Below are 22,936 nucleotides of genomic sequence, written 5' to 3' on the forward strand. Positions count from 1 at the left end.
CTCTAAGGGACAAAGTCCCCACTGTATTGCAATGACTAAACGCCAAAAATGGACTAAAAAATGTAAAAACTGATTCCTTTTTTCGTACTCAGACACACCAAACCAGCTTAGGTCAATGAACATTATTGCACTTACGCACTCTGCATTTGACACTATACATTTTAAAAGTATTATAAGATCATTCACAGTATCAAATGCGCGATGCTTAACGTGAGTAGTGACGTCATTGAACCAATATGAGACGCATAAAAACAACACATCGGAATTCTTACTAACAATAAATGAATCATTTGTATTTCTTTGACCACTTCCTAAAATATCTTCTTCCCTTAACTGTTTTTGGTAAGATATTTTTTAATATGTACCAACTACACAGATAACTTCTCTCGCCCGCGAGTTCAATGTATTTTTTATGTCAATACTAATAATAATATAATTTTCTTCCACACTATACTATTGTAAATTTTAGATGCAGAAGATCCTTGCAAAGAAGTGATCTGAGTCAAAATAACTTTCCTTGATAGACAGCTACATAAAAGCTATTTTTGTAATACATACTTATATAATTAAGTAAGTAATTAATTTTATGCAAGCAAACCGGAGTGTATGTACAGCAAGCTTTTTCCTGATTACTTGTGTTGCATTCTAACTTAGATCATTCACATTTCCTTGTATTTGTAATTACATTATATTATTTTAAAATCAATTTAAAAACTCAATGTAGAGTCCTTAGGTAGAGTCATATAACACCAAAACTTATAAACGAGATTTAAACACAGCCTATTAGTTTTAAATAAAACGATCCTATACAAAAACAACAATTTATTATCATCAAAAATAATTCTAAGCCCAAAGTTTAAATTAGTTGCGAAATAAAAGTCACGTAAAAAGACAAACCTGGCTTAAAACATTACCCTCCTTTTAGCACTCGGTTAACCTCCTGAACTATAGACTCTCACAGGACAGTAAATAAATCTGTTTTAAAATATAAAAGTCGTTCCACTATAAGGCAAACATTATGATAATATAAATTTATCACGATGAGTCAATGAACAAACAGGACAAAGGCGCATAACGTTATAATTAGTGGTATAGTGTGGACGCACGGACAGGTTAGTGGAATTTTTATATATACTTTTGACGGGTTTAAAACGGTTAAAACGTAAACTTGTTTTTCGTGAGTGAATGGCCAGTTACTTCGTTAGCTATGGAGGCGTAATGTTGTTTTTTAGTGTAGAGAACACGTAGAGAATTTGTTATCAAACATTAAATGTTGTTGTTAAATCGTGTTTTATATCGGTTAAAATTGTTGTGTAGGTCCGGGTAGTAGTGAGATTGGTATATGTTAAATTATAAATGAATGTGTATGTTTTGTTTTGACTCAGTTTGTTAAAAAATCTTGTTTAAGTAAGTGATTTTTTTTATTTATTTAAGAAAATAATAAAAACATATTGGAAAGTTTACTATTAAGGTTCAGTGATTCCAGTTCAAGTTATGTTTAAGTTTTTGTAAGTTTGTAGTACCTAAGTTTAAGTTTTTGTATTACATATTTCGGAAAAATATTGTGGTTTAAAAATATTTTTAGTTATCCGGAATCCTATTTGTCTATGTTTTAAATATTAAATGTTATTTAAATAATTAAATAATGTTTATTTAAACAGGATATTACACTTGTCAAAACATGGCACTTCTTAATAAATATAAAATTAAACCTTGAGGAAAAATATAAACAAATGCTTAATAGATTTGTCAACAATATTCGAGGAAATATAGTGCGTATTTGGACTATATTTTTTTTTAGTATTTATTAACAACTAGCGGTCCGTCCCGGCTTCGTCCGTGGTACATGTTTATGTTTTCTTTCCATAAGGACCATCCTCGTACTTCAAGGAATATTATAAAAAAAAGAATTATCGAAATCGGTCCACCTGTTCACGCGTGGTGCCGTGACCAAGGAAAACGGGTTTAAAATATAGATTCTATTCATTTATTTAATTACCTACTAGAGGGCGCTGTGTGATAGATCTAAAAAAATAACTAATCAGTCTTTAAATATTATTATAGACTACTATAAGGTTAAATCATGAATATCCACTTTAATAATTGTATTTAAGTATCATCTGTTTGTCTGTTTCACTTGGCTTAATTGATGCTGAACCAATTGGGATGAAATTTTGAATGAAAATAATTGAAAATTAAGGAAGAGACATTAGTTTTATAAGGGAACATAATTTTACCAATTGACTGACGGTCAATTGATAAAATTATACACCTATTTTATATTATAGTTACTATATTATTTCTCGAAGAATTTTCTGCTTTAAGTAGTTTCAAAAATTAGGTCATGATCATACAAGAGTTTGCACTTTGCAACATACTAACAAAAGTGTTAACTGCTGTATTAACGGTTTATTATCACGTATAGCACAAAAGAGGGAATCATAACCTAACATAAAATAATTATTTTTATTATTATATTAATAATAGGTATGTAAGTATGTAACTATGCAGTATGTAGGTACTTGCTGTGCCCCTCGGTTTTTCCCGCATTGCTCCGCTCCTATTGGTCTTAGAGTAATGATAAAATAGTCTATAGCCTTCCTCAAAAATGGACTATCTAACAGTGAAATCATTTTTCAAATCGAACCCGCGGTTCCTGAGATTTGCGAGTTCAAGCAAACAAACAAACAGACTCTTCAGCTTCATAAAATTAGTATAGATTTAAACTTGACTTTGTTAGTTTTGGATGAGTCATAGAAAATTAATTAAGGTTAATCACAGCCTAAAAAATATGACGTAGTTAAGCCTGTAGGTAATACTTTTACAAGGTTATGATTTGTCACAAGGTATGGTATAACTAGCTCTAAATTACTATAATATTATAAAGCTGAAGAGTTTGTTTGTTTGTTTGAACGCGCTAATCTCAGAAACTATTGGTCCGATTTGAAAAATTCTTTCGGTGTTAGATAGCCCACTTTTCGGGGAAGGCTATATATCATCACGCTAAGACCAACAGGAGCTGAGTAATGCGGGTAAAACCGCGGAGCACAGCTAGTGATAGTTATAACTTTCTTTAACGTTTCCTGCCTTTGTATAAGTGTTTGTTTATATTAGAAATAGAAACAATCAATTAATTATAACATTTACTAACAACCAACTTGATGATACAATCACAGAAAACTAAAGCAAATATTTGGGACTCTCTTTCATTATCCATACTAATATTATAAATGCGAAAGTAACTCTGTCTGTCTGTCTGTTACTCAATCACGCCTTAACTACTGAACCAATTTGCATGAAATTTGGTATAGGGATATTTTGATACCCGAGAAAGGACATAGGATAGGTTTTATCCCGGAAATCCTACGGGAACAGGTTTTTCTTTGAAAACGCGGGCGAAGCCGCGGGCGGAAAGCTAGTGTATAATAAATTCTGGTCATTAAACAAGCTAAATTAATGATGACCGTAATATTTTCATGCTTTAACTGATAAGGATGTGAAACATTACACTGTAAATCTGAAATATTAGAAATGGATCAGTTAATAGAGATAACGACAAAACTCATAAAAAAGACATAGCATATAAACCATAAGAGAATAAAAAAAAGCTAGAGAAGAATCCATAGTGATGATAGAGCAGTTTACAAGCAAAACCATGTAGTATTTGAAGTATATTTTCTAAACATAAATTACAAAAGTTAGAAATTAGTAGCCAGTAAAGCTATTTACGAATGAAGCTATAACATTAAAACTCTATTTTCTAAACATAATTTTCATATTCTTCAGAAACATGGCACCGTTATCACTAAAGATAATCCTGGACGAGGGAGCGATCACACGAACTCTTATGTTCGACACCACCACTACTGTACGACAAGCACACCATATTATCAAAGACAAGATTCTTACGTTGGACCATGATAAAGGTAAGATTTTAAAGTAAGATTAATTTTTTTTCAAGCAAGAGAAAAACTTTAACGACTCCAAAGTCTAAGTGCATTGTACTATATGCTTCGCTTTAAGCTGGCATTAGACAAAAAATTGTTATGCGAAAAATAACATGAAAATAGGAGGAAATTGTGATTTATTGTGTATCATCACGATGCGTGGAGAGCACACTGAAATATGCGTAATTGGTAAAAAAAACGACTGCCCATATAGCTAAAAAAAGGAATAATATCCTGTCCTGTCATCAAGGGTTTAACTTTTTGTACCATTACGCAAAACATGGCAAAACTATAACAAACAATAGCTTTTTTAAACATAATATATTATTTTCTAAATCAGAACATAAGTTCCGGAGATTATTTCGAATAAACGTAGAAAATATCCTGCTTATAATTTAAGTGTAAATAGTATGTTTATTTGTGGATATTACGCAAATACAACTGGACATTCCTAAATTGTTGTACAGGAAAATTAAATACGTGATAAAGGCAAAGTTACAGTAATTAATTTATTAACACAAATATCAATAAACTGTGCCTGCAGTTTATTAAATTGAAAGTGTAATATATGAAATGAAATTTAAACTTTTTATTAATATACTATTTAATTTTCCCTTAATTACGAAGGATCTAAAATTCACTCAACAAAAAATATCATTTTATAAGAAAACCCAAATGATCTTTATAATCTAAATGTGATCATAGAATAGAAATATTACAGACTATAGCTGCGCTTCGTGGTTTCATCCGCGTGGCTCCGCTTCTTTTGGTCTTAAAGTAATGATATAATATAGCCTATAGCCTTCCTCGATAAATGGGCTATCTAACACCGAAAGACTTTTTCAAATCGGACCAGTAGTTCCTGAGATTAGCGCGTTCAAACAAACAAACTCTTCAGCTTTATAATATTAGTATAGATTAATATTTCCTATACGATTCCTAATACTTACATTATAATCATGAAACATCACATAAACAAAATCTTACGCATCATACGTTACATTTCAGAATACGGTTTCTTCCTGACCTCCGCTGACAACGATTGCTCAGGAGTATGGCTGGAGGACCACAGAACCCTGGAGTACTACATGCTGAGGGAGGGCGACTCGTTATACTACCTCGAGAAGGTCAGGAACTTGAGGGTTCGGATGTTGGATGGTGAGTAAAGCTATAGGTTAGGTCTAGTAAACAAAATTCGTTTTTTTTTAATATTCATGTCATATGCGGCTGGACCTATATATGCTAAACTTTATTTGGTTTTTCCTGTCCGAATACAGACTTAACTTTTAGGCGGAAAATGAGAAATCTTAACAAAAATTAATGATAGGAAAATGCTAGTTTATATTAAACATAATGGCACATATTAACTGGGTTCATATCAGAAAGAATTTGTCGAACACTATACATTTGAAATTCATCACAAATAAATATGAAAAGGAATAAAATAAATAACTTAATCTACTCCATTTTATGCTAATTGGCTCATTACAGTTCAAAGTACATATTATCTGTAATGAGGTAAGCAGTTAACTTAATTCTCAGTACATTTAACCCACAAAGAAGAAAAGCGTTTCTATTCTAGGAATAAAATGACGACCGATTTATAGACTCATTGTACTATTTACATTGATGATTTTATAGGGCAATTAAAACACTTTCTTGTTCTTAATGATCTACTATTTATTTAATTAACCGACTTCAAAAAAAGGAGGTTCTCAATTCGGCCGGTATATATATTATTAATATTTTCTTTCAGGATCCGTAAAAACGATGCAAGTTGACGAATCGAAGAATATTGGTGATCTTATGGTGCTTATTTGTGAGAAAATAGGTATCACCAACCATGATGAATATGGCTTGGTAAGTTTTGAAAACAATAATATAGGTAAAATAATTGGCTCATTAGGGAAAAAGAACATTATGTATTCCTTAAAATAAATTACAGATTTTAATTAGGCTACTAATTGAATAATTATTAAATACTAAGTACTTAAATTTAATAATTAAAAGGAAGTAATGAATTGGAAACAATTGAGACGAGTTGAAATTCGTTTGACAATAATTAAGTAATTAGGTACTGAAATGGTAATTTGTTAAATGACAACAAATTAATTTTCTTTAACAATTTGCATGTAAACAATAAAAACATAGAGATGTATATTTTTAATTGTTGCGATACAATGATAATTAATAAAGAAAAAAATCTTCCAAAACGTCGTCTAGTCCCAAATCCAAAAACCTATGCTATAGTGATTAACAACAAACTTATATATTCAAACCGTAAAATTTTTATGAAAATATCGATAAACATTAATTAATATCAAAATAAATCTATTTCAGTGTCGCGAAGACCAAGTGGAAGAAGAAATGAAGCCCATGACGGGGACATTGACCCTGAGGAAAAAAACACAATTTCGAGAGAAGGACGCAAAATTGGAACAATTGAGGAAGAAATTGAAGACTGATGATAATGGTATGTTAGGTTTAAGTTTAAATGATGGAGTTGACATCACGCGTAAATTATGAAGATATCAAGTAAACTTACTTGTAAAAGAAATACAGCAGATATCTGTTTAATTTCATTGAGATAATATTACTACGTATGGAGGAGACACCACGAACAAACTAAGTTTTAAAAATTATTATCTAGTTAGGTACTTAACAATGAAAGTTATTCCTTTGCACTTTTCCGTATTATTTGTATTATTTGTGCAATATCGTAACACACACGAAGGCATGTTTGATGCGTTTCACTTTAAAACCATTAAAAAATACCGCTCAACATACGTCACATGACGTATGTTGAGTGGAACATAAGTGATGTAGGCGGTGTCGTCTCCTATTAATATTATCTCAATGTTTAATTTTAGGAATCCACGATTACCTAATAAGTAGATTTACCTTTTAAATAAATAAATAATAACATCGGCCTCTATATCGCGATGTATTGCACGCCTCATAAGCGAAGCGTTGAGGTGGGTACTACTGTCACTTCGCGCAAAACATCTGATTTTTCAAACTTAAAATGTCTTTATGTATCATACATTGCACTTGTAAGATAATACATACACACAAATATTAAGAAAAAACACTATTTTTAACGTTCATGATATTTTTGATGTCATTTTTGTTATTTAAACTAGTTAAAAAACAGTTTAAAAAAGTTCTGTCTTGGACGTCCGTGTGTCTGTATGTGCGGATCCTTTTTCTTGTTAACACGATAGCGACCGAAATACTTTACTAATCGAGTCTTTTTTTTTCTCTTACGCTTGAGTATGCTCAGGAATAGAACCCTTTCATTTTTCAGGGTCTGATTCGATGTGGTTTAATTGTTATTAAATAAACAAAAATAATAATTAATAAATATTTATTAAAAAAAAAATTATGAGGCGTGCACTTTTGGATTTTCCAAATTATTTACTAATTACTGTAAAATGTTCGCAACGTAGACATATTAATTAATAAGAAATAATATAAATGTAATAAATGAACACAAATATAACCTTGTCATCTGATGGTAAAGTCACCAGACATTTAGTGTACTTACATTCGATTGATCGCATAATTTGCTCATGAGTGTGTTGATGCGTCACCTGATGGTCACAACACCTATTGCTGCGTCACCTAATGGTAGTATATCATGACGTAAATCACTTATTTTTCGTTTCAATTGTAACCCATGTTGATATTCAAAAAATTTAGAATATGAAATAATCATCACTACATAGTATAAAACAAAGTCGCTTTCTCTGTCCCTATGTCCCTTTGTACGCTTAAATCTTTGAAACTACGCAACAGATTTTGATGCGGTTTTTTTAATAGATAGAGTGATTCAAGAGGAAGGTTTATATGTATAATAACATCCATTAAATAGTGGAGAAGTACTGTTATTTTCGAGGTTTCTAATGTGATGTCGAAAAAATTACATTTTTTCCGCTTACATTGCAAACGCAGGCTGAACCCTACGAGTTTTATCAAAATAATGTACTAAGTATTATACACATTGAAAAGGTCTACAGAAAAGTCCGCGATGGTATATGTCTATCTCTTATGGATAACCCACAATAACTTTTTTTTGTCATTTACTTTTTACGACAAATAATGGCTAATTTTCGAAGCGATTTTAACCAATACAGCATTAACCCTTAACCAATTAAATACCTTGAATACATTGTTCATTTAATATAGATCTATATGGCCCTTTCACCGTATGATTTAAGTGAATATTTTCGAAGATATTACAGATTTAAAAATTGCGGGACGTAGCGTTTGCGGCGGTACCGCCTACCGGCCGGCCGCCCGGTGCAGGTCGCTATGTTTTTATTTATATGTATACAACGTTCACAGTTTTAGTATCAGCATTGCACCCGTGCGAAGCCGGGGCGGGTCGCTAGTTATGAATAATTATTATGAATAATTAAATATTCGATTTCTAGTCAATAGAAAGAAACAAACTACATGCTAATCGTATGTATAGATTGGATAGTTCATTCGATGCACTTTTCCTGTTCAAAATATTTTTCTCAAGTATGAATCACATTTACTTCCAGTTGAATGGCTAGACCAACACAAAACATTACGAGAACTACACGTAGACCCAAAGGAAACCCTGCTCTTCAAACGAAGGCTGTTCTACTCTGACCGTAATGTAGACTCGAGGGACCCGGTTCAACTCAATCTGCTTTATGTGCAGACTAGAGACGCAATCTTGGATGGCCGTCAATTGGTCACTGAAGATAAAGGTAATGAATTTATTGTTAAAGAAACCGATAAGAAGGAAATGCAATTTTAATCTGAGGATAAATTTTATTAAACTAATTGGTTAAAGAAAATACGACAGTTGATAATTTTGATGAGCGTATTTATTTGAAAAGAAACTAAATTCTAAAACTAGAATTTTCTAGCCGCTGATATTTTATACAACAAATTGAATTAAAATTATACGTGTGGCACTCGAGGACTGCCGCGGTAAAGCTATTGCATAGCATCACCGCTGTGCCGGTTGGAGTGGGGGGTGTTAGGTTTTTTCGTTACGGAATTTTTACATTCGGTCGCCGCACTCAAAGTCTAAGATAAAATCTATGCAATAGCTTAAAAGTTATAATACATAAATTACATAGTACTTGGTACTAAAAAGCATTCCTTTTTTAATTTATATTTTCCACTTTCAGCCGTCGAGTTTGCTGGTATTCAGTGCCAGATTCAATACGAAGACTTCATTGAGGACAAACATAAGTCTGGTTTTATTGAAAAGTATGTGTATTTTAATCATTAAGAGTCAAAATAACTTACAAAAATATATTGTACATTTTTAAAGCAAATGTAACGCATGCAAAAATCCATAGATACATGAAGTTTAATTTATGGCATTAGCATGCATTTGTTATCTAAAATAGAGTTAATTAATTTATTGACGATAATAATAACTTTACTTATTCATAGAAAATGGTAATACGTTTTTATTTTTTAATTCGTCTACATTTTTACAGTTTAAAAGAATTCCTCCCAGCCCAATATAGTACGAGCTGGGGTATTGAAAAGAGAATATTCAAAGAACACAAAAAGCACCACGGTTTAAGTCCTTTGGAGGCGAAGAATTTGTACACGAAAACTGCCAGAGAATTACCCACTTATGGCGTCACTTTCTTTTTAGTCAAGGTATATTCCGCAATTATTATTGTACCAAACGTTTTCGTTTTCCTAAAACGACAGAGGTTTTTAAATCTTAAAGGACGTGGAATTCACAAAAAAAAATATGTTAAAAAATTCTGAACCAATTTTTTTTACTTACAGTTATTCTGGTTTATTTTCGTTTTATAGCCTGAATAAAACCTAAATTACTATACTAAAACTGCATAAAGTAATAAAATATCAAATAAAAACTTCTAAGCCTTCTACATTTTACATTGTCCTAACGAATAAAACTGGAATAATCTTTCAGGAAAAACAAAAAGGCAAGAAGAAGCTAGTACCTCGGTTACTGGGCATCAACTCAGAGTCGATTCTGCGGCTGGATGAAGAGACCAAGGAAATACTGCAAGTGTGGCCTCTCACGCAGGTGAAAAGCTATAGAGCTGGCAGTGAATCATTTACACTGGATTTTGGGGACTATAGGTAACTAGATTTCCGCCCGCGGCTTCGCCCGCGTTTTCAAAGGAAAACCCGCATAGTTCCCGTTCCCGTGGGATTTCCGGGATAAAACCTATTCTATGTGTTAATCCAAGTTACCCTCTATATGTGTGCTAAATTTCATTGTAATCGGTTCAGTAGTTTTTACGTGAAAGAGTAACAAACATCCATACAAACTTTCGCCTTTATAATAGTATTAAGATTATTATTTTTTTAATTTACTATAGGAAATTTCCTTCACCAGCAAAATGTTTTTTGAAGTGAATCTTCTTTAGGCGCGTTGAGAGTAAAATTCCCAGGTCGCATCATGGCCATATCGTCACGTCATGGAGTAAAACGACAATTTTAGTATCTTTGAATCTTGCCAAAGTAGTTTCACTTCTGACACGTGTGCTCCGTATACACGTTCATTTTTTACGTTTTTATCTCTTGCGAATAGTGTATGATTTATACGCATTTGAAATAGTCAAATGTGTGTGTACATAACTAACAAGCTTCCTATCATCTCAATTGTATTTAAAATTTATCGATATATTTCAGTGAAAAAGAATACGCCGTGAAAACAAACGATGCAATGAGAATTAGGGACATACTACAGGGCTATATCGACATTATAAAGAAAAGACTTGCTGCTCCATACAATGTGTCTTACACACAGGGTGAAGCTATGTGCGAAGACAATGTGGAAATATCCAGGTAAGAAAAAATGTCAAAGAATAATTTAATTTAGTAGAATCGCCCCGTGAAAAAAAGCTTTTTAATTCTGACGACTCTACATATTATTCTCTGACATACATTCCACTGCATGTATCGATATGAAACACACATTTGAAATATCTGCGTTTTAGTACGAAAACAACAGTATTTTTACAAATCTTGAACATTTAAAAATACATAGATAGGTAGAATAGAGGTAAAAAGATAGACTTTATAAAACTTTATAAAACTTGTTTATTTTTAATACGAGTAAAAAAATTAACTAAATAAGGCAATAAAATGATTTTAAGATGCTATTTTGATAATTTCAGAGGAACCATTATGCAAAACATTGTTGCCAACAAAATCGTCGAACAATCATTTGTTGGGCCGAGCCGTATCATATCCGTTGAACAAGGTAATATGAATTCTATTGCATGTACAATTATTAAACTATTAAAAATATAAACCTCTTGTAAAATAATATAAAAGAAGCCATTACACTACACAATCAATTACATAAATAATTATTTTTAACAAAAAAAAACTAGACCAAAATGATTTCATTCACACACAGGGGTCACACACAGGGGTCACAGGGGTCACAAAGGAAGCAGTGCAATTGAGATCTCCTTATTTAAGTCGACTGAAAAGTCAATTAGAAACATCTCATCAAGCATGTGGCTGTTCCATTTCTCAAGTTAATATTCCTTTCCATTATTTTCCAAAATTTATTTCAGGTCAAAATGCTAGTGAAGGCACCAAAATCATTACCGTTCATGAGATGGTTACCACTACAAGAACCACTAGCTCACAGCAAGCTGTTGTAAGTTATTTACCTATACCATTTATTTTACAATTAAAATTAAATTATGCTGCAAATTATTTGTAGTATCAGACAACAGTTACATTAATTTTGAGAATCGTCTAGGGTAATTTTTAAATCGTCAGAAGTTCTACTTCATTTGTTAATTTCAACTTTCCAGCTTTGCAAGATATCTGTTTTTTTATTATTCCTTAGCTCTCAAAATTACGTTTAACATACAACTAAAGTATACAATGATGCAGTCATCGAATATCAATTATATTTTATACAAATATCATCTTTGATAGTAACTTGATTATAGCCTACTTGAAAATCATACAACTTCTACTGATCGACGTTCCCAATTACAGTAAATTTTTTGCATATTGTTTTTTTTCTCCTATTACTTGAATAATTTATTTAAAATATCATGAAGCATTCAGTTACAATAAATTAAAATAATAGAATATAGTACATTTTATATAATACTTCTCTTTCAGAAAGGTGAAATCCTGTCCGAGACACCACAGACTTTCGGCAAGAGGTTGAACCGCATGAACTCTTTCTCGGTGAAAACTGTAGTTTTGTTATCAGGTAACATAAAAATATTATTATTAAATATAGCAATATCATTATTTACGTGCATGAGTCCAACTCGCACTTTGCTAGTTTTTTTCTAATCGAAAACTAGTGCCTCACGCTTGGTCCTATTTTAAATTTGAAGGCGGTTTAGTTTTTTGTTAAGAAATAATTTTTAACCTTAGGTTGTGCATTAAGGACAGTTTCGCAGTTTAGCGTTTTTACCGATGACAGGAAAAAAAATCAACCTAAATTGACCAGGTTTCGCGAAAGCTCTTTCCATTTATAGCATCCTGGTACAATGTTTTGAGTTACCGGGACAGTTTTGTAAACAAGGGGCGTGGCTAGGGCGTGGCTTATGTGAACTATCTCTCTGCTCTTCTCTGCTATCTCATTCATGATTATCTATAGTAAAAATATTTACATTGTCCCTGTTTTATTTAATGAATATTTCATGTGAAAGGTATAAATGGACCTAGTATTCTCACCTGAGAATGTCTTAATTTAGCTCAGTATTACTATAATACTAGCTATCCTGCGGTTTTCTCGCGTGACAGTACTTTTATCAATGACTTATGTTTATCTATGATCCAAATTTTATCAGAATTAATGCAGTAGTTTAGAGTTTAGCCATCAAAGCGTCACAGGCATATAGAATTACTTATTCATTTATTATCATTCTCTATCAATCCTAGGAGAGATACGTATTTCACGTATCCACAATTATTGTAACGTGAAATTACAAGGAAAAACCGTCACCATATCAAGCTTCAATAACTAATAGAACAAGAGAAGCCGCGTGCAAACCTCCATGTTAACGAAATTAAATTGTATCTGTGTACATTTAATGTTACGGGAAATGTATTAAAGCCGTCATTGTTTACAATTTCTGGGAAGTGTATGAAATAAATCATATTAAAGAGGTGGGAAACGTCTAACAGAACAAAACTGTGTATTAAAACCGTATACAATGTCTTAAAGGTGATGTCCAAAAAATGACCCAGAATCGACAGGAATGAAATATATACCAATAGATTGATAATTAAATATAACATAATGTAGCTAAAACGGTAACCCAGAAATCGTTATAGTATAGGAGCTAGGGGCAAAATAAAGTAAGTAAGAAATTCGTTTCAAACACAAGTTTACGTCATGTTGTAGATTAATATGACGTTGTAATAATGTTGTATCAGTTGTGTTATACATGATAATTATCATCAACACATTTTAAAAACAACAGCAACATAATAACATCATGTTCAATCACAACTTAACAAAGACTCCGTTTTTTGTAGTTTTTTCTTTTGGCTCAAGATACTACAATTGCTTTAGTACTTACTGTATGTATTATTGGTACCTAATTCTAAATAAAAATAATAATAGGTATAGCATAGGAGATAAGAGCCAATAAAACTGAATAAAAAATCGTTTGAAAATAATCATGTTGTGGATGAGATTATCGTTGTTATTATAATTTTAATTTTTAATTGATTAATTGCTTTTGCTTCTACATTCATGTGTAACACAAGTTGTTGTAGATTCGAATGTAGTCGTTATTAAAGTAAATATAATATCATTAAAACTTATCATAATAAGACTTAATTATAAAAATAAATGAATAACAACTATATTCTTATCAACAACATAACGTGTTTTTATTATTTTGAAACTATTTTTAATTTGTTTTTTTGTCGCTCCTGCACTACATTTTTTTTTTCAATAGATAGCCATAGAATTACCAATAATACATATAGTACTATAGCAATTGTAGTATCTATGAGACAAAAAAAAAAACTAAATCAGAGTTTTTGTTATGTTGTGTTGCAACGTTTTTGTTACGTTGCTGTTGCTTGTAAAAGATGATGATTATCATTTGTAAAACAAGTGATACAACATTATAACAACATCATATTAAGCCATAAAATAACATAAACTTATTGATATTATTTTTTAACGAATTTCTTAGTTATTTTGTTCTGCTCCTAGCTCTTATACTATAACGATTTCAGAGTTGCCCCCTTGGTAACATTATATTATAATCCAATGCCAATCCATTGGTACACATTTCATTCCTGTCGATTCTGGGTTTTCGGTTCATACATTTTTGGACATGTCCTTTGCAACGTGTTTTAATAATATTATTTATAGAATTAATTCGTTTTAAGGTTGCATTTACATCAAACGAGCGAATGCTCATTCTAACCCCACTATGACAAATTATTTTAGTGTAAACAGGCGTAGAGCATTCTTTCGTTGTTCTTACCGCATTCGAAAAGATTCTATGCAATATTCTAATACACTGAATACAAGTTTTCGCTTACACTAAAAGATCACGAAGGCTCTTGCTAGAGCTCTAGAGCTCTATGTTCGTTTGGTCTAAATGCAGCGTTATGCATTTCTTGAATAGCTTCAAAAATCCTACATTGAACCTTTTTCCGGTAACATTAAACATAAACACACAAGCGCAGGGATGACTTACTATCTTCCTGTAACGTCTGCTCTCCGAATCCGATGTTTTGGTTTAAAACGTGACTCTGACTAATGACTACCATTCACATCTGCTTTTGAATGTGTTGGTTTTTGGTTCGATGCTCGGCTCGTACGGTATTTTTTTATACAGGGATTTTTTGGCCGATGGATGACACTGTCAAGAGGTGTATATTGTTTTAAGTAAGACGTGTAGATGATCTTAAAATTTTAGGAAACTTCTTATTTTTCTTCAGATATTGTAGTCGCATGAGCAATGAAGTTGTTATCACATTATTATAGATAAATATATCATATAGGCAGTTTGAGTTCTTGAAGTGGAATAAGTAAGTTATTGTAATTAGGAAAAAATTTAACACCAACCATAATATTTAACGATCTATCATCAAATGAGGATTTACAAAATCCTCATTTGTCACGGATTGGTAAAGCTCGTTGCTCGGTTCGTGCGGTATGTGTATTGTGTAGTGAATGATAGGCTTTATGTTGGACATTCACAGTAACATATTATATACAACTGCACGCAAGCGCAGACAGGACTTGCGATCTCCTGGAACAGCTGCTCTCCGAACCCGATGTTTTGGTTAAAAACGTGACTCTGGAACAGTCCTATATAAAATTAATATCAATATTTGTTTCTTTTCATTGTTTACAAATAACGAAGTTTTTTCATTATTCAATGGGATATAGAGTGTTTTAACAAGGGTAAAATGTAACAAAAACAAAAAAAATAATAAGACGATCTCATGAAATTATTTTATTAAAAAAATCTGTCAAAACAATTATGTTTTCTTGACAAAAATGCACCTATTTCCTTATTCAGATTCAAATGTTCATGTCTATATTTGTTCAAATTTAATCATAATTAATTCAGTGGTTTAGAGCCGATTTTTCATTGCTTAGATAAAACTTAAATTCGTCGATTAATGTATAAAACTACCATTTTACCTAAATTCGTATTCTAATTGCCCGTATTTGACAGTTTACGTGACATTTTAATACTATCGTGTAATACTTTATTGGACGGATAAGTTTTATCCAAGCATTGAAAAATCGGCCCTTAGTCATAAAAAGACAGACAGATAAAGCTCCTTTACATTAATAACATTGGGGCCATAATTGGGGCAGATTCACATTTCACGCATCATACATGAATTAATTATCACCTTGCAACTTCTGCTATCCCAATCCGACGTTTTGGTTTAAAACGTGACTGTTTCCTTTCATCATTTTACAAGCCTTAATTTATTATTGTTCATAATTCAATCGGATGTCGAATGCTTTGATAAGGATAAAAAGAAAAAAATGTAATGGTTTATAAAATTCAGACGAAAAACAAAGTTACTTTCGCATTTACAACATTGGTAGAGATTATTGAGATATTTTCCACGCATATACGTGAATTTTCCAAAATTACGGTCACCATATTATCAATCTTAAAATAAACAAAATCGACAAGAGAAGCGGCGTGCAAAGCCTCCACACAAGTAACAATACATTTGTACATATAAATAACTACCTACACACAAGCACAAGTAGCGATGCTCTCCTGTAAATTCTGCTATCCCAATCCGATGTTTTGGTTTAAAACGTGACCCTGGAAGTTTCTACCCGGGGATGTATACATATAAAGTGAAATTATTAAATTTAAATTTTTATTTAATCGAGTAATTTGACAATGATGAAATTAACTAAATTTAATAATTCTCTTAAAAAAATGAATCCCTATTTCCTGTTGTAATCACGCGTGAACGGCTTTACCGATTGCGATAATTATTTTTTTTGTTGTGTTGGTTATGGACAGGAAAAGGATGGTATGAAAGAATATCTTAATGAATTTTCGTTAAAAACCCAAATAAATTAAGAAAACTTAATGGCTATTAAAACTTCACGCGTTTGACAATTCGCGCGAATCGAAGTCTTTCGGGTCAGCTAATACCTACTTTAAAAGTTAAAAAAATATAACAAACCTATTATAGATTTCAAGATATACTTAACTAGCTTAGGGCCCGCAGCTTCGCTTGTACGCTTGTACGTGTAAAGGTACACATAACACAACTTGGGATCTCCTTGTAACGTCTGCTCTCCCAATCCGATGTTTTGGTTTAAAACGTGACTCTGGAGCTACCCGGGAGTATAAAGAATGTAATAAGGACAAATGTAACAATAATACAAGTGTCACTGAAAATCAATTCTACAGCCTGTGCTTCTACTGTAAAATACAGCGGCAATCCTTTTGACATGTAGGTTGAGTTAAATAGTTTTTAAGTACATAAATTGTTAAAATATAATGTTGCCTGCAAGGAAATTAGTTTATTATAATTCTTTTTTATTACCTACTAGCGGTCCACCCCGGCTTCGCCTGTAGTCCTACATGTTTAGATACGTTTTCTCTAAATAAGAACCATCCTCGTACTTTAAGGAATTTTATAATAAAATAACAATAATCTGCCAAATGTAGAACAATTTCACAATGATAAAATAAATGTAATAAATATAAGTGGTTTAAAAATATATCAAACGTTTCAAAATGTACTTAACTAGCTTAGAGCTCGTAGCTTTGTCCGCGAATTAAAAAGATATTCCCACAGCTGTGAGGTATTAGAACACAAATAATATAAGTAAGCATGTCGTTTCGCCCTACAAATGTATTGTAGGGAATACGTAGGTATATCTACATTAATTAACAAGAAATACAGTCACCATATTAATCATCAATGAACAAAATCAACAAGAGAAGCCGCGTGAAAAGCCTATATAAATGAACTTAATTGCATCTGTGTGCATGTATACACAACTGCACACAAGCGCAGGGTGAACTTGTGATCTCCTGTAACATCTGCTCTCCCAATCCGATGTTTTGGTTTAAAACGTGACCCGGGGGCTACAACGCCGTACACAATGAAAAAAAGTTTGTTTCCTATTAGTAAACACATGCATTAATTGTTTCATTATTCGGTCGGATATCGAGTGTTTTGACAATTATTTATTTATTTGAAAATATTATTTATTGCGTTGTGAAAAAATAAATGAAAAAAAAAACTTAAAACAGCAAAGGGCGTAGGTAGTGATCCATATCTCTACCGCTTTATAAGATTTCAATATATACTTTAATATAGCGTTTTGCCCTATAATATAAATGAGGTATCTAATTTGAATTTACTAAAGTATACCGTGACCATATAATATACCATAATATACAGAATACTAGCGGTCTGCTGTGGAACATAATATTTCGCAATAAAAGGTAGCCTATGTTCTTTCACAGGGTCTAAAGATTGTCTATGCCAAATTTCATCAAAATCGGTTGAGAGGTTTAAGCGGGAAAGCGTAACAGACAGACAGACAGAGTTACTTTCGCATTTATAATATTAGTAGGGTTTTATATCCTATAAAAAAAATCGTCAAGAGAAGGCGCGTGCAAAGCAATACAATCATAGTTAACACTTCATCTGCGAGCCTATTGACTAACTATTTAGTAATGTGGTAGAACTTGCGATAAAACGTGACTCCGGGATGAAGGAACTACCCGGGTGTACTTGAACACAAGCGCCTGTAACTTCTGCTATCCTAATCCGATGTTTTGGTTTAAAACGTGACCCGGGAGTGAGGGAACTTCCCGGATGCTCGCGAATGTAATTGTGACGTACATTATACAACTGTCTACAAGCGCAGTGAAGAAATGCGATCTCCTTGTATTTTCTGCTATCCGAATCCGATGTTTTGGTTTAAAACGTGACTCCGGGATGAGGGAACTACCCGGGTGTAGTAGTGACATACATTACATACATAACTGCACACATGCACAGGAATGTATGGCTATCCTTGTAAAGTCTGCTCTCCTGGTAGAATGTTTTGGGTTAAAAACGTGACTCTATGATAGCGGAAAATGTTAAAAATAATGGTGTTATTTTGTACCAAAATGAAATTGTTGCATAATTAGTTATTTTCGATGCCCGTTTACATTTATTTATAGATGGCTAACTGATTTCGATTTCTAAAAGAACTTGCTTTCATATTATAAAAGTTATTCCTAATTTAATAACATAATACAATACAACACAAATTAAACTTTAAAGGAAAACTAATAAAAAACTGTATTCACGGGAAGTACCCTGTAGGTTTTGATTCCCCTGCTAATGTCGATAATTTGCAGCATGAACGGCTGTATTCTTTGATTGTGTTGGCTTAGAAGTTTGATTTTCTTACAGCTTCAAGGAATAGGCTTAGTAGTTAGAGTAAAGGGTCTTGAAAAACAGACAGACGTTCAACAAAGTGATCCGGGCTTATATTTTTCAGTTTGTGGTTCAGAACACTAAAAATGAACGTGTTCATTTCATTATTCGGTCAGATGCAAAAAGTAAAGCAGATGCATTGTGCATACATCTGTTTCACTGATCGATTTTCTATATGTGATTTCCTGACAGCCATCTTTGTCTTGAAAGACCGAGACATTCTGTAACATTTCCACCGGGAATCGAACCCAGGACCTCTCTACCAAGGCTCTACCAAGTTCTACGCTCCACATAAATGAACTTCATTTCATATGTGTGTGTGTAAACACAAATGTGTACAGAATGCAATGAATGACTGTATAAAATAAAAAAATAAACTGTACGCAAGCGCAGACAGGACTCGCGATTTCCTGTAACATCTGCTCTCCTAATCCGATGTTTTGGTTTAAAACGTGACCCTGGCACTGGCGAAGAACGTAAATAATAAAAATCTTAATTATTAAATATTGTAGTGTAATATTGTTGATAAGGATATTATGAAATACGTGGAATATATTTTACTAGCGGTCCGCCCCGGCTTCGCCCGTGGTACATATTTCGCAATAAAAAGTGGCCTATGTCCTTTCTCGGGTATCAAAATATCTCTATACCAAATTTCATGCAAATTGGTTCAGTAGTTAAGGCGTGATTGAGTAACAGACAGACAGACAGAGCTACTTTCGCATTTATAATATTAAGTAAAGTATGGATGTGCTATTTATTAAATAGGTTTGAAGTTGGTGCCGAACATTAAGCACTTAGTATTAAGCCCGTGCACCGACATCAAACCTTTTTAATAAATAGCACATATAAATAATATGTAGTAAATAATAATGTCAAATCTTTTTTAATTCTTACTTTTCCGTTTTTGAAGTCGGTTGTTTTTAACGCAGTTATTTTTATTAGTGAATATTAAGCTTTCCGTGCGATTAGAGCTTTTTGAGAAAATTAAGCTTTCCATGCGATTAGAGCTTTTTGTGAAAATTAAGCTCTCCGTGCGATTAGAGTTTTTGTGAAAATTAAGCTCTCTGTGTGATTAGAGCTTCTTGTGAAAATTAAGCCTTCCGTGTGATTAGAGCTTTTTGTGAAAATTAAGCTCTCCATGCGATTAGAGCTTTTTTGTGAAAATTTAGCTTTCCGTGCGAATAGAGCTTTTTGTGAAAATTAAGCTCTCCGTGCGATTAGAGCTTTTTTGTGAAATATAGCTTTCCGTGCGAATAGAGCTTTTTGTGAATATAAAGCTTTCCGTGCGATTAGAGCTTTTTATAAAAATTAAGCTCTCCATGCGATTAGAGCTTTTTTGTGAAAATTAAGCTCTCCGTGCGATTAGAGCTTTTTGTGAAATTTAAGTTTTCCGTGCGATTAGAGCTTTTTGCGAAAATTTAGCTCTCCGTGCGATTACAGCTTTTTTTGAAAATTAAGCTTTCCGTGCGATTAAAGCTTTTTGTGAAAATTAAGCTCTCCGTGCGTTGAGTTTTTTTGTGAAAATTAAGCTCTCCGTGCGATTAGAGCTTTTTTGTGAAAATTTAGCTTTCCGTGCGATTAGAGCCTTTAATGAAAATTAAGCTCTCCATGCGATTTTATGCGGTTTTTAATTCAGCCGGTATATTTTTTTTTATGTATGTACATTGTACACCGATTACTCCGAGGTTTCTGAACCGATTTTTCGTGATTCTTTTTTTGTTCGATGCGGGATGGTGTCGAATTGGTCCCATAATTTTTTTTTTGGATAGGCCCAGTAGTTTTTATTTTATGAGCATTTTTGTCTGTACTCGATGACTAAGTTGATATGTAGCAAGTAACTTTGATTCACTTCCCGGTAACCGATTGAGCTGAAATTTTGTATACGTATGTAAATTTGATAGCGATGAAACATTATCATGACATGAAGCTGATTTGATGATGGAATCGGAAGGTGGCCATAGGAACTCAGTAATATATTGACTCAACTTTATCGAGTTTGGGCTCGTTTGATTCGTGTTGAAAAATACACTAAAAAGTATTAAATAAAAATAACTGCGTTAAAAACAACCGACTTCAAAAACGGAAAAGTAAGAAATAAAAAAGATTTGATATTATTAACTACTACATAATATTATTGTACATATTTCGCAATAAAAAGTGGCCTATGTCCTTTCTCGGGTATCAAAATATCTCTATACCAAATTTCATGCAAATTGGTTCAGTAGTTAAGGCGTGATTGAGTAACAGACAGACAGACAGAGTTACTTTCGCATTTATAATATTAGTATAGATATATAGCATTAAAAAATGTTATAATATAATACCGCGGTTTCTTGACGGCTTCAGTCGCGTTAAAATCAATATCTTTTCTTAACAAAAAGTAGCCAATGTCAATTTTCAATGCGTCTATCGTTTGTCCAAACATAAAAATTAGTTCAATTGTTAAGATATTAAAGCGTAACAGACAAACAGGATATCTTTTGCATTTATAATCCTAGGAGATTCGTAATTCACGTATCCAAGCATCACACGTGAATTTACAAAAATTACCGTCACTATATGAATACTATTAAACAAAATCAACAAGAGGAGCCGGGTGTAAAGCCAACACAATATATGAAGTTACATTGTATCTGTGTACAATGTACACAGATACATCTAGTATATATATTATACACACACATCAATATGTACGTCTGAGGCGTAGCATGGATGGGGGGTCGCTGGGAGCCCCGCCCAGGGCAACATATGGAAAACGCAGATAGGTGTTAATAGATATTTGATGAATTAAGTTAATTATTTTCAACAAGCTTTCCACCCGTGGCTTCGCCCGCTTGGTCTAAAGCTAAACAAATGACGTACTAAAACCTTCCTCGAGAATACACTCAATCTATTAAAAATAAAACCATCAAAATATGTTGCGTAATTTTAAAGATAGAGCACGCAGACTCACAGACGGCAGAAATCGACTTTGTTTTATATAATAGTATATAATGTAGTGAAGATGAACTTCCTGGGCATTTCTGATGTATGATCTGATATTTAAAAATTAAAATGTAATATTGACATGATTTTAAACAGCTACGAAGTTTCTTGCCCGCTTCTCTGTATTTAAACTGCTTTCCGAATCGTTTGTTAATGGTAAAACTATGTTATGACGATTCAAGAGTGCTTCTAGAAGAAGCCTTATTGTTTAAAAAAAAGACGGGTTGCACTCCGGGAGTGCCGGCAGAAGTGAAAACTTGATTATTAACGTTCAGCATGTTTGATATTTTAGAATGGTATCCGTCTTACGCATGGAATATAAGGGCTTAAAAAAAAAAAAAACATCCGTCTTACGCTTTTTCGATCAGGCCACGTGTCCTGACGCGAGTTTAAGATTTTATACCCAACGCCGCTAAAGAAGTTTTCACTTCAAAAACATATTAAATGTATCTATGACGTATTTTATACTTACATACTTTGATATATCTAAAAAAACAAGGGGTGGTGTTCCAGAGGGCCTCAGGGGGCCCACTGTGCTGAAAGCTCGCGCTACGTCACTGGTCTACGTGTATACACATGTATGTTTACGTGTATACATAACTGCACACAAGTGCAGGGAGAAATGACGACCTCCTGCAGCATCTGCTCTCCGAATCCGATGTTTTGGTTTAAAACGTGACTCGGGTCGTAGCGAAAAACGTAATAAATTAAATTGTTGCATTTTCAGTTTATTTAGATGTCGGGTTTCATTTAACACACTTATGTTAAGTGGATTTCTATCAAAACTTCTTATTATTAACACCTAATTTAATATTACGTTAAACATTAAAAAGTAATCGTAACGGATAGACTGACAAAGTTACTTTCGCATTCATAATGTAGATTGAGAGAACGTATCTAACTTTAATAAATTACCGTCACCATATCAAATTCAAATTCAATTATTTGGCACTAAAAAAAAACACTAAAGAAAAAAAAAATAACAGGTAAAATACAAGTTTAAGATTTATAATGCTAAATGGTCCCCAGGTCAGCAAAATTTACAAAGTTCCTCCTGGAACCTCCTGGAA

At 32.6% G+C, this 22,936-nt stretch overlaps 1 protein-coding gene across 4 annotated transcripts in view; it reads left to right on the forward strand.

Moving 5' to 3' along the window:
- Positions 1-1,086: 1,086 nt before the first annotated feature.
- The window catches only part of LOC149477588 (uncharacterized), a 70,081-nt gene continuing 48,231 nt past the window's right edge, over positions 1,087-22,936 (forward strand). The window contains exons 1-13 of one of the 4 annotated variants that reach the window (XM_089710411.1): positions 1,087-1,112; positions 3,787-3,926; positions 4,956-5,105; positions 5,704-5,807; positions 6,288-6,420; positions 8,498-8,689; positions 9,119-9,200; positions 9,437-9,605; positions 9,889-10,061; positions 10,617-10,772; positions 11,105-11,190; positions 11,513-11,598; positions 12,078-12,171. In XM_089710411.1, coding sequence (XP_089566537.1) covers positions 3,791-3,926; positions 4,956-5,105; positions 5,704-5,807; positions 6,288-6,420; positions 8,498-8,689; positions 9,119-9,200; positions 9,437-9,605; positions 9,889-10,061; positions 10,617-10,772; positions 11,105-11,190; positions 11,513-11,598; positions 12,078-12,171 — 1,561 coding nt within the window. In that variant the 5' untranslated portion in view covers positions 1,087-1,112; positions 3,787-3,790. Of the gene's footprint in view, positions 1,113-1,230; positions 1,408-3,786; positions 3,927-4,955; positions 5,106-5,703; positions 5,808-6,287; positions 6,421-8,497; positions 8,690-9,118; positions 9,201-9,436; positions 9,606-9,888; positions 10,062-10,616; positions 10,773-11,104; positions 11,191-11,512; positions 11,599-12,077; positions 12,172-22,936 lie in introns of those variants that run through there. The other 3 variants (XM_089710410.1, XM_089710412.1, XM_089710413.1) reach the window with 3 other exon arrangements.

Source organism: Colias philodice, chromosome 24 (genome assembly GCF_061535455.1).
Source record: "Colias philodice isolate Cphi_HAF_F1 chromosome 24, ilColPhil1 Martin Lab GWU primary, whole genome shotgun sequence".
NCBI lineage: Eukaryota > Metazoa > Arthropoda > Insecta > Lepidoptera > Pieridae > Colias > Colias philodice.